The following is a 12,037-nucleotide window of genomic DNA, read 5'->3' on the forward strand; positions in this document are numbered from 1 at the left end:
GGGCCTCAGTGGCAGTGATGTAATTCTCCAGGTGATGAACAGGCACAGGTGGCAGGGGTTCAGGGAGGTAGATGGATGGCAGTGGTGGGGTCCTAGGTGAAATGACATGGGGAAGGAGGAGAACAGTAGAGCCCTAAGGGTTATTGTACCTCATTTGACTCCCTGTGAATGCTTAGGGGAGGTTTCTAAGAGGTATGTAGTGTAAAATGAGGTCTGATGATTATAACACAGGATAAGGTTTTGATTCAGAGTCTGAAATTCTGAAAATTTTTTGCTCAGCCCTTTTTTCCCATCTTTGTCTCTTGGCATGTCTCTGTATCAGCCTCTCTCTAGAAGGAAAAACTTAAAAGTTGTATGTAGTTCTTGGCTAAAAGGCATTTGGTCCTTTCTAGGCTGAAAATATTTTGATGGCAAGAGGTTACTGAAATGACAAACATTTTATTGTTGAATTAGTGTTGTAGTAGTATCATTTTTGTTTATTTTTGTTTTAGATGCTGTTAGAGAAATTTATTGAAGAATGCAGGTTCCCTCCAGTGCCAGATGCCATTTGTTGCTATCAGAAGTGCCGTGGATATTCCAAAATCCAGATATACATAACTGATCCAGACTTTAAGGTACTAATGAGTGTGTACTAGGTCATTAACTTGCTGAATTGTGCCTTAAAATGGATTCAGAGCAAATTCTGTAATTGGAGACACCTGAGTTCTGTGACTTGTCAGCAGTTTTATGTCCTCTTGTCCTCCCCATCCCCTGGACTTAAGTCTACATCATCTCACATGGGGGCCCAGAGCCACTGAAATAAACACCGAGGGCAGGGATGGTGACCTGAGAAGGCAGGTTAGCTGATTCCATTTCCCCTTTCTAGCCTATTTTTAGAGCCCAGGGAACAAAGTGAGGTTAGTTCCCCTGATTTGTTGCAATTCCAATTTCTTGTAACATTTGAGTCCAAGAATCTGAAGGCCATTCTGATCACTGAATTAACTCCTAGAGACCTAAGTCTGAGACCGAGTCTGGCAGTGAATTGAGTGAGTAAGACCCTGGGCTTTAGCTTGTTCAGGAAGATACAAGCTGCTCGCTGTCCCTGGTTAGTAGATCAGATGAAATAAGTTTATAAAATATTTGATATTGTAAAGGATAACGCAGCTGTAAAGTGTGGAAATGAATATGTCAGTTAAGCTCAGTGTTTCCAGCACTAGGCAGTCTGGGGTACGGAAGTATTATACTCCCCCAGGAGGAAATGTGACATCTAGTTATGTCTGCCAGGTAAATGCAGACAGCTCTATCTTAATACGTGTTGTGAGTGAGAGAGAGAGAGTGTGTGTAGACATCTTTCAAATGTGAGTTAAAAATTGTTTTAAACCCTAGGGTTTTATACGAATCAGCTGTTGCCAGTACTGTAAAATAGAATTCCACATGAACTGTTGGAAGAAGTTAAAGACAACAACCTTTAATGATAAAATTGACAAGGTAAGGCTAACAAGATTGTCTGGATTTTTCAGTATGCTTATTGTATGCTGATTTTTTTCCCCTAAGAAACTTTAGGAAAAGTCTTAAGAGGATATGAATTCCTCCCTGTGCATGAGACATAATTAGAAAGTATTAAATTAAAAATTTAATGATAAAGTTAGAAAATCAGTTTTTGTTTTTCAACGTATTTTTTTTAAATTTATTTTATTTTTGGCTGCATCGGGTCTTTGTTGCTGCACACGGGCTTTTCTCTAGTTGCGGCAAGTGGAGGCTACTCTTTGTTGCGGTGCGGGGGCTTCTCACTGCAGTGGCTTCTCTTGTTGTGGAGCACGGGCTCTAGGCGTGCGGGCTTCAGTAGTTGTGGCTCTCGGGCTCTAGAGCACAGGCTCAGTAGTTGTGGCACACGGGCTTAGTTGCTCCACGGCATGTGGGATCTTCTCAGACCAGGGCTCAAACCCATGTCCCCTGCATTGGCAGGCGGATTCTTAACCACTGTGCCACCAGGGAACACCAGTTTTTGTTTTCATTTTATGCAAGTGTAAAGGCAGTAACCATAGAGGCTTTTAATAAATTGTTGAACCCCTTTTACATTGGAAGTATTATGATCAAAAATAAAAGTTTAAATGTCTGATTTTAATGTTATGATGTAGAATTGGGGCTTCAAATTTTATATTTTCTAAAAAATTTGATGAGATAATTTGTACTAAGAAATCAACTTAATTTTGTACTGCCACATCTGATTGGGGTATTCTCTTAATTAACAAGGTAATGATGTTAATTACCATTAGCCAGATATACTTTGAGAGCAGTCACAGTTTAATAATCTTGTTTGCATTGATAGAATTTGTTTCTGATCCATATAAGCTATGGACTTAAAACAAGAAAACCTTTTTCTACGCTGCTTAGCCTCATGTAAACCCCTGTCCTTATTAAGGAAAAAAAATAAGGTGGTTGTGCTAGGTGAATGTTAGCAATAGGAATTATTGAAGTTTAGTAGAAATAAATTCACACATTTTACACATTATCATGTAGTTAACTAGAGGTGTAATGATGTGACCAAGTAACTGCTGCCATTGAGTCACTTCTGCTATATCTTTGTCCTACCTTAATTGAGCTTCTCTAGCTGTGCCCTCGCCCTTAGTGGTCTTACCATTCCCGTGGGTTGAAATACCCTCTGTAAATTCGCTTTCACTAGGATGTATTGAAGTAACTCAAATATCTTATGACTTACAGTAAGAAAGCCTCGTTCCTTGCCTGCGTCACTTGTCCTGAAGTTTCGCATTCGTTGTCCAGGGTTGGGCTGTGGCAGCTCCAGTCTGTGTGGCTGTGTTCTTTGTTTCTGAATTGAGGCTGAGGAGTGACTGGAACATGTTCTTATGGCCGAGGGAAAAGAGCAATGACCAATCCATTCAGTGTTTCTTAAAGCTTGTGCATGGGTGTAGCGTATATGATGTCAGCTCACCTTACACAAACAAAGCAAGTTCCGTAGTCACCCCTACAGCTGGGGGCTCTGGGAGTCAGGTGGCAACGAGCAGGGACTTTACGGCGCGTCCCTGAAGGAGGTTCTAGATCACATTTTGACTGTTCTTGATGGTTAAAATGGTATACATGTATAGATTTATGCTGAGATGGAGCACTTTTTTTTTTTTTTAAATAGGATTTTCTACAAGGAATTTGTCTTACTCCTGACTGTGAAGGAATCATTTCAAAGATTATCATCTTCAGCAGTGGTGGTCAGGTTAAATGTGAAGTAAGTATTTAATAAAGGGGAAGTCTCCTTAAATTAATAAACAAATTGTTGATACCTTTTAAAATATGATTTAAATTTGTGGAAGTTGTACTATTTGGATCTTGTGTTTTCCAGGAAAGAAACAGTTACTTGATATAAGAAATTATAGGAAGTAATAGGATGTGAGAATGCTTCTTTGCATTGAAGGATTCTCATATTCTTTTATCTCCTAAAAGTAGAAGGAGACCTTTTACATTTTAGTTTTACTGTTTTTACTCTTTTTAATAACCTTATTTTGTTAATTCCCAGTAAACGTTTGGGTGTTGGCGAGGTGGGGGACCTTAGGGAGGGAGGAGAGTGTCTTGAGGGATTGCCTTTAACCTCCCTGTATGGGAGTTGGCAGGAGTGGGTTGTTGTAGTGACATCTGTAGTTTATTTGATCTTCTGCTTACTCTTAATTTTTTTTTAAGCTTCCTAAATTGTGTCTACTCTCTTGTTCCTCTTTTCAGTAAATTGTTTTGCTAAAGTTTTCTGGGCGTTTGTTTGGGTCAGAACATCGTCACTGTTCCCTATCAGATTGAACATTGACTGTGTGTGCTTCTGAAATGCTTGTTGCTTGTGGTTTTGTGCTTTATGTTATGGGAGCATGAGACAAATTTTGGATGTGTCTGTTTTATTTAAAGTTTGAACACAAGGTCATTAAAGAAAAGGTTCCTCCAAGACCTATTCTGAAACAGAAATGTTCTAGGTAAGATTTTTAATAATCAGTAGCTTAATAATGTCTATTAGAATATAATTCTGTTAAATGAAGATTTCTAAATTATGCTGTTTTTAAAATTGGCTCTGCACACATATCCAGATAAGTGGTTCTTAAATGAATTTTATGGATATTTATAACTTTCAAGGGAACTAGCCTAGAATGGTTAAATGCTAAAAACTTGAATAAGAAGCATTATTTAGTGGTTGAATTTATAAGTAAAGTTATGAAATTGAACTATGAAATGACATGTTCAATAGATTTGGCATTTGGATAAAAATTATATACTTAGTTCTCAGTTGTTGAAACTTTAATTCCAAAAGCATCTTTCCTTTTACTCTCTTCAAACATTTTGAACCAGTGACTATTTCTCACCCTGAAATACTCAGTGAACTGTCAAAATTATTCACTTCTGTATCTTGTTCAGATCAAATAATTCCAATCCTTTTTTCTTTTCTTTTTGGTCCTGCTTCTTGCTTTCCATTTTAAGAAGTGATTTTTTTCATCATTGGTGACCAGGAAAGAGCAGAAGAAAAGATGAACAGAATTATTTCTTGAGAAGAATTTGTTGTAACCATATTGACCAAATTCTGGTGTTGTGGGCCATTATTGGGTTGTGAAAATATTTTACTGTGGAAATGAGTATTTACATGTATTACCTTGCAGAGTCATTTTTACTATTCCTGTTTACCCTAAGCAGTAACTCATATATATGGAAATAACATCTGCATGATCTGTACATGCCATCCTTAATTAGAAGTCACTCAGTCATTGAGGTTCTTGTTTTCATGAAACAAGTACACTTGTTTTGACTGAACTGACCACGTCTCAAAAGTTTTTGATATTGAACAGAAGATATAGGCCAAGTTTTAACTAAAAAAGGAAACTTCTAACTTATTGTTTGGTGAATGGTTACTACAATAGGCAAAGGAAAATAGTTAATTGAGTTTATAACAAAGGTGAGTTATGACTAATTGTAAATATTTATCAGCCTAGAGAAGTTAAGGCTGAAAGAAGACAAAAAATTGAAGCGGAAGATCCAAAAAAAGGAAGCAAAAAAATTAGCACAAGAAAGATTGGAAGAGGACCTAAGGGAAAGTAATCCACCTAAAATTGAAGAGCAGAAAGGTATGCTGGGAGTCCAAGGCATGATAAGAATAATATATTCTTGCTTAAAAGTATAAATATAAATATTCATCTTGTTGGGCCTTATATTAATTGTTATTGAGTTGAAATTTAGATTTCCATTGGCATTTTGATTTTATCACCATCTTCTGATTACACTGAGGTGGGGAGGGGGTTGGTGTAAGGAACATTGAATTTAGAAGCAATATACAGGGATTGAAAACGCTACCCTGCCACTAACTCAGGGCAAACTGACACTCTGTCCGATTCCTGATCTCCAAAGTGCACGTGAGAATAATATCTGAAATTCCTACTGTATGTTTGACAGTGCTTTGTAAACCCTGCTACACAGATTTAAGTTCTGAAACGTTGAACTGTAAATTAGCCACTGATTATCTGAAATATGCTGAGTTCAAATAAAGAAGCAGTTCATACTAGGTGCCAGAGAGATTACCTAGTCCAGCCTTCTGTTTTACACCTGTCTTGTCAGCATTCCCTGATCAACATGGGAGTGGTCTCAGTAATTTACTGTTTCTGTGGACATATTTACTTTCAGGTTTTGGGGGTTTTTTTTTGAGGTTTTTTTTTTTTTAATTGAGGTATAGTTTCAGGTGTACAACATAATGATTTGATATTTGTATATATTGCAAAATGATTACCACAGTAAGTCCAATTAACATCCATCACCGTACACAGTTACAGAATTTTTTTTTTCATGAGAACTTTCAAGATATACATGCAAATACGCAAAACAGTATTATTAACTATAGTCACCATACTGTACATTATAGCCCCAGGTATGCTTTCAGTTTTGAGTTGAAGTACGTTTTTCTCATTTTCTACTATGATGGCTGTTCCCAGAATGAAATATTTCCTCTTGCTGTCTTTATTTTTCATCTAGTGTTCCATTAATGTTTCACAAATCAATCACAGTTATCTTTCCTACCGAAAAAATTTTTAGTGAACATTATTTACTTATTTTATATATATATATTTTTGTATTTAATTTATTGTCTTAGCTTCAAGAGGCTAAATGGCCATTTTTAGGGGGAAATGCCTGGGTGGGAAGATGAACTTCTGAGATATTTTCCAGCTTGGAATCAACGACTCCACAGGTCTATGATTTAGGATTCAACAATAAGATGAATAACATACAATAACTACCAAATGTTTATTGTATTTATACATGAAGAAATGATCCCTTCAACTCCAGGAAAAAACCCTTTGCAGTCATGCATGAAACATAGTTACTGAATGAAAGTTTGGGTAGTTGATGAGGCTCAGTTAGGATTTTTAGATGAGTGGTACAAGTGAAGGCAATAAGGTACCTGATATGTTCGATTTAATGTGAACTTTCATACCTTTTAAAGGTGTTAAATATTTTATTCCTAATTTAAAATTTCTTAGGCTATTTAAAACAATATAAAGAATACATCTGAGTCATGTTTTATATTGCTATGTAATGTTATGTTAATTTTTTCTGAGTTTATATTTTTGCAAATTGGTCCTCTTTCTCCTTTTTACTGACCACTGTTATTTATCCGTAGAAACTGTAGACAGTGTTCAGAGTTGCCAGTTCCTTGATGACAGAATTCTGCAGTGCATAAAGCAGTATGCTGACAAGATTAAGTCCGGGATACTGAATACTTCCAAGCTTCTCAAAGAGTTGCTTTCTTGGAAGGTTTTAACCACAGAAGACTACACAACCTGTTTTTCTAGCAGAAATTTTCTGAATGAAGCAGTGGACTATGTCATTTGTCATTTGGTTCAAGAAAAGAATAGAGTAAAGACAAGGGTGTTTCTGCATGTTTTGAGTGAACTTAAAGAAGTGGAACCAAAATTAGCCACCTGGATCCAAAAACTTAATAGCTTTGGTACGTCTCTTAATTCTAGAGATGCAGTTTCATAGGAAGGATAAGCGTAGGCCTCTGAATCCTTTTTCATTTTCCTATCATCATTTATGATTTTTTAAAATGTAGAACCACAAATTTGTATGGTTAAAAATGCTATTTCCCCCAACTCACAATTTTTAGGTTACTTTATGGATGGGTTACAATATGCTTTTGTATAAGGTGTAAACACAGGAAAGTTCAGTCAGTAAGAAAATCCAGTCCTATGTTACGCAAAACTATTTGTCCTTGTGTAAACTACGTGAACACTGGGTACAACCATGGGTAAATAGCACCCCCTGGAGTCAGCTGCTGGGGCATGCCCTCTGGGATTGTGCAGTTTAGTAGTCACATTCGTTAGTGAAGAATTTCCAGGAAGGAGTGGGTGGAACTAATTGCCTAGGATCACCTGAGGCAAATCTGTATCTAAGGATTGAGAGAGAAATACCCTGGGCTTGACCTTCAGTATTGTGAATCACAGGGTCATAAAATTCTGGTACTCTGCCCTGATTTTCCTAATTCGGTTGAGGAAGAACCCCCGAAGCAGGCTCTTTGACCAAAGCCACCCAAGGACTGCAGAAGGCAGCTGCAGAGAGAGTTATTGACTAAACTAGATGGTGATCTCTTCTGGTACCAGGGCCTTGTTTGTCCTGGTGACCAGGTTGGCTGCTGCCTAGTGCCGTGGATGATTCACTTGGCACCTGTTGGGTAAAAGGCTGGTGGGAGCCACAGCAGGGCAGGCCCTTTCAGCAGCGGTCTATAGAGAGAGCCTGCCTGACCTGCCGTAGAGACATGGAGCTGATAGAATTCCAGGGTTTCAGAGAATATATTGATACGTTTCTGTCAGTAGGGACAAAGTAAGATGGCAGCAAACTTGGTGTAGTTGATAAGTAAATGTTGCTGTGTTGAGCATACATCTCCGTGGGTTTCTGGCCCCAGACAATTTCACCTAAGTGATGATTGCTGTTAGTGTCTACTGACAATCAGACAAGTAAATTATAAAGTTATGTCTTACTTTAACCTGCTATATTTAACAAAGAGCTTAGTTTAAATGCAGTGGGAGCGGCGGTTAACGTTTCAGTACTAGATGTGATCTGCTCCCTTCCCCTTAACGAGCACATGCTTTGATGTGAGCCATAGATGGAGATGTGAATGTGATATTTCTTCATTGCTGATTCCCTTGAACCTTGTATGAGTATTTTATGTGATCCCTGATTCTGGTGTTTAAATACACTAATTTTTCATGTAACATGACTTCTGCAAAGCTAACTATTTCATCTGGAAGAAACAGCTGTCCAGGGTAGTTCTAACTTGGCAATCTCTGCTTCATTTGCGGACTGAGAACCTGTGGTCCGTCCTGTGTTAGAGGCGTGTCGGGGGAGAGAACAAAGCCAATCCTTGCGTTTTGGCGGCTGTGTTAGTAGGTAGCAGGTGTTCACCTTTCAGTAGTGGCGTGTGAGGTTGCAGCCACCCCTCTTTCTGAGTTGGAGAAGGAGGAGTAAAAGCGGGAATAGTGACCACCTCGCATCTTGTGAGGAGGGTAAGGGGCCGTGATACTTCAGGGGATGAGGTGTAGTTCTTGGAGGTGTTGGGTGAACAGTTTGCCCATTTTCTGTTTTATAGGCACTTGGGAAGTTCTGTATATTACTGATATTTTGTTATTATGGAGTATATGTAGAAAAGCATTGTAAAATCTTGCCAGCTTGTACTAATTGGAATGCAAATCATTACGAAGTAGTGAAAAAGTTATTGTAATATTTTTAAAGGAATTTAATGCCTTTAAAAATGCCTTTTAAAGGCATTTAATTCATTTAATCTCCTAAGTCTGATAAAAATAACTGTATTAATAGAAACCTTTGGCCTACCTTCTTCAACTAATAGATAAGAATTATTATAGTTAGCATATTAATGTGAAATAGTGTTTCTAAAATGCATAATAGCTTGAACAAGTTTGTTCTCAATTATTTGAATGTTTTCACTGAAAATGTAAGCAAACTATAGTAGAACTGCTTTCAGAGATGTGAAAATGAATGTGATTTTACAGCAAATAATTTTCCTCTTCTTCTGACTTGGGTTTTGTTTTTATTATAGGCTTAGATGCCACAGGACCTTTTTTTTCTCGTTATGGGGCTGCTCTTAAGGAGCTTGATTTTAGCATCATGACTTTTCTCTGGAATGAGAAATATGGTCATAAACTAGGCTCTATAGAAGGAAAGCAGCTTGATTATTTCTGTGAGCCAGCGTCATTGAAGGAAGCGCGATGTTTAATATGGCTGCTGGAAGAACACAGAGACAAGTTCCCAGCACTGCATAATGCTTTGGATGAATTCTTTGATATAATGGGTATGTGGACTGAGTTTCAGTTTATATCTAATCTTAGAAAAAATCTCCAAAGGATCTAGCTTGCTTAAATACTTAACAAAGAAAATAATGAAAATTATTATGGTACAACTGGCTTATTTGGGGAAATTAGTGTTAAGAATAGTGATTTTTTTTTTTTAATGTCATAAAACCTTCTTACTCTGTGGAGTTAATTGTTGTAGAGATATTCAGATGGATACATTACATGGACTATACACCAGACTATTCTCATCATAGGTATTTTGACAGTGTCATGGCAGAGATTGTATATCATAGGGATGGAATTTCTTAGGAAATGGCTTGATTTGTAGCATTCAAGAAAACATTGGCCTGCAGAAGTAGGTGATGCTTGCAGAATCTAGAACAGATAGAATATGTATTGTAGTGGGAAGAGCCTAGAGCTGGGAGTCAAGAAAAGTAGGCTATGGCCCAGCTACTTCCCTAACTCAATTAATTAGAAACTTTCTTTTACTACTGCTTCAAGGCCCTGTGCTAGGTGTTAACAAGGAATTCAGAAATGCTTACGCTAGTCTCTGCCCTCAAGGACGTTATGTTTCAGAAAAGGCAGTAAAATGAATATACAGATAACTGTAATATGGGAGAAGAGAGGACCAGAAAAAGTGCTGAGGGGTTCTCCTCGGGGAAGAGGAAAGCCTTGGTGCAGGGGTGGAGTCCAAGTCCAGCTTTGAACGTGGAGGTGGAATTTGACAGGGTGACGTCCAGAATTAGAGACAGGGTGGAGGGGACTTGAGGGGGCTGCTTGGATAATGGCATGGAGTCCAGTTTGGCAGAATAGGATAACTAGTAGTTAATTCTTTAGCTTCTCTTGAATGTTAGTTTCTTCATCATTAAAATGAGGATTTGGAGCCAGTGATCTGTGTGATTCTGTTTTGTTCAAAATTTTAATATTCTTAGATTCTAGATTAATTTAAATTTCTTGTCTTTGGTACTGCATGTATCTCTTAGGATAACGCCTCACCCCTGCCCCCCACCTTTTCCCTTAGCATCAGAAGTCTGCTTATATATTGTCAGGAGTTAGACTTTCAAATTTTGTGCCATTTGTTTTAAAGGGTACATGAAAAGGTCTGGCCTTGTACAGAAATGTTATGCATTATGAAGTTCAAATGCAGTATAAGGAACTGAAAAGCTTACTTTTGTTGTGGTTCTCAAATATAGGTGGCTTTATTTTCCTAGGACACTGCTTCATGACTGGAGTTGACATGCTTCTTGATAGCCTGAATTTATTGCCATCAGTTTTCTGCTGCTGGTAATAAAATGCTGTCCTGGGACTGAGCTTACAAAACTCAATGCATGTTTGGATCACACAAGATAACTAAAAAGGACACAACCCTCTCATTATGTGTTTTCCCTGATTCTTGTGTTCTGTACCTAAAATATACAGTCCATCCAGTTGTGACTCTTTCTCTGCTTTTAGTCATAGGGTTGGAAGCCACCAGCCAAATGACCAGCCAGCAGATTTTCAAGTTCACTACTTGTGCCTCTCACCCTCATCCCAGACTTTTTCAATTTTGTCTCCTTTCATTTAAAGGAATGACTGTATTTCTTAAAACTTCAGAATCCACTGATCTTGTAAATAAGGGTACTCAATAATATCACCAATGCCGTGATAATTGGGAGACCCAAACTCTCCTGGATCCTGCATGCGTATTTCCCTGTTGGAATTTCTGTGTAGATGGCCAAGAGACCCATTAAGAACAATATGGCTTAAGCCACTTGTATCTCTAGAGACCTGTTTTTCCTAGTTATCTCAGATAATAACATTTTATATATTGTTTTTAAGCAGGAAACTCTGAAATTGGTCTCCACCCATCCTCTTGCCTGTTGCCCCATGTCTAGTTTGTTGCCAATTCAAATAAGCTTTATTTTTGATCTGCCCTTCCCTGTCTACCTCCGCTTTCCTAGGCCAGGATCTTAATAATCTTTCCATGATTGCAGTAGCCTCCAAACTGGTCTCCATGCTTCTGACCCTCCTACTCCAAATCTTTCTCTTATGTTGCTGTTAGTGACTCTTCTAGAACATCTGTCTGATCCTCTAAGTATTTTGTTTGGGAAGCACTTGCTTCATTTTGCCTACAAATTGAATTCACATGATCTGTCTGGGTTCATCAGCACTCTCCCCATCTGCCCTCTGAATATACACCCCACTTCCTACTGTGTCCAAACCTGCATTGTGCTTTCCTTGCTCACATCCCACCCCTTTGCTTGTTCATTTCAAGTCTAACTTGTTCAAATCCCCTCCTCCCCACATCCCTCCCTGACCCCTGACTCAGGCCACTCCCCTTGAAGACTTTATTATTCTATCAGCTTTGTTTCCACTGTATTTGCTGTGGCATTTAGCACACTGAGCTGTGGGTGTTTGCCTCTTTGTGTAGCTTGCAGAACATGAGGTTATCGATGGCAGGGACTTCTCTATACATTTCTGTATTCCCTGCACCTAGCATAGAGTTTGGTGCCTAGAAAGCAGTCAAATTATGCTGAATTGGATTGAAATTTTGTGGTTCTTTGTAGTTGGTTTTCCGACGAGTTAGCCATTTTGCTGTTGGTTTCTAAGCTAAACTTATGTCAAAGCCAAATAAGGAGTAGAACATAGTGGATGTTAGTAGTATCTGGGGTGGTTTTCTTTAAGGCTTTTAGTGTATCCTATGGCAATATAAACATTTTGTTTCCTCACAAAACCATCTGTATCTT

At 38.1% G+C, this 12,037-nt stretch overlaps 1 protein-coding gene across 11 annotated transcripts in view; it reads left to right on the top strand.

The window, feature by feature from the left end:
- Nucleotides 1-12,037, top strand: part of TTC3 (tetratricopeptide repeat domain 3) — a 141,732-nt gene that overhangs the window by 74,922 nt on the left and 54,773 nt on the right. For 10 of the 11 annotated variants that reach the window (XM_059921519.1, XM_059921517.1, XM_059921527.1 and 7 more), the window contains 7 exons: nt 492-614; nt 1,366-1,467; nt 3,125-3,217; nt 3,880-3,944; nt 4,945-5,081; nt 6,626-6,952; nt 9,059-9,310. In XM_059921519.1, coding sequence (XP_059777502.1) covers nt 492-614; nt 1,366-1,467; nt 3,125-3,217; nt 3,880-3,944; nt 4,945-5,081; nt 6,626-6,952; nt 9,059-9,310 — 1,099 coding nt within the window. The remainder of the gene's footprint in view (nt 1-491; nt 615-1,365; nt 1,468-3,124; nt 3,218-3,879; nt 3,945-4,944; nt 5,082-6,625; nt 6,953-9,058; nt 9,311-12,037) is intronic. The other variant, XM_059921523.1, reaches the window with a different exon arrangement.

Source organism: Balaenoptera ricei, chromosome 4, assembly GCF_028023285.1.
Source record: "Balaenoptera ricei isolate mBalRic1 chromosome 4, mBalRic1.hap2, whole genome shotgun sequence".
In the NCBI taxonomy this organism is placed as follows: Eukaryota; Metazoa; Chordata; class Mammalia; order Artiodactyla; family Balaenopteridae; genus Balaenoptera; species Balaenoptera ricei.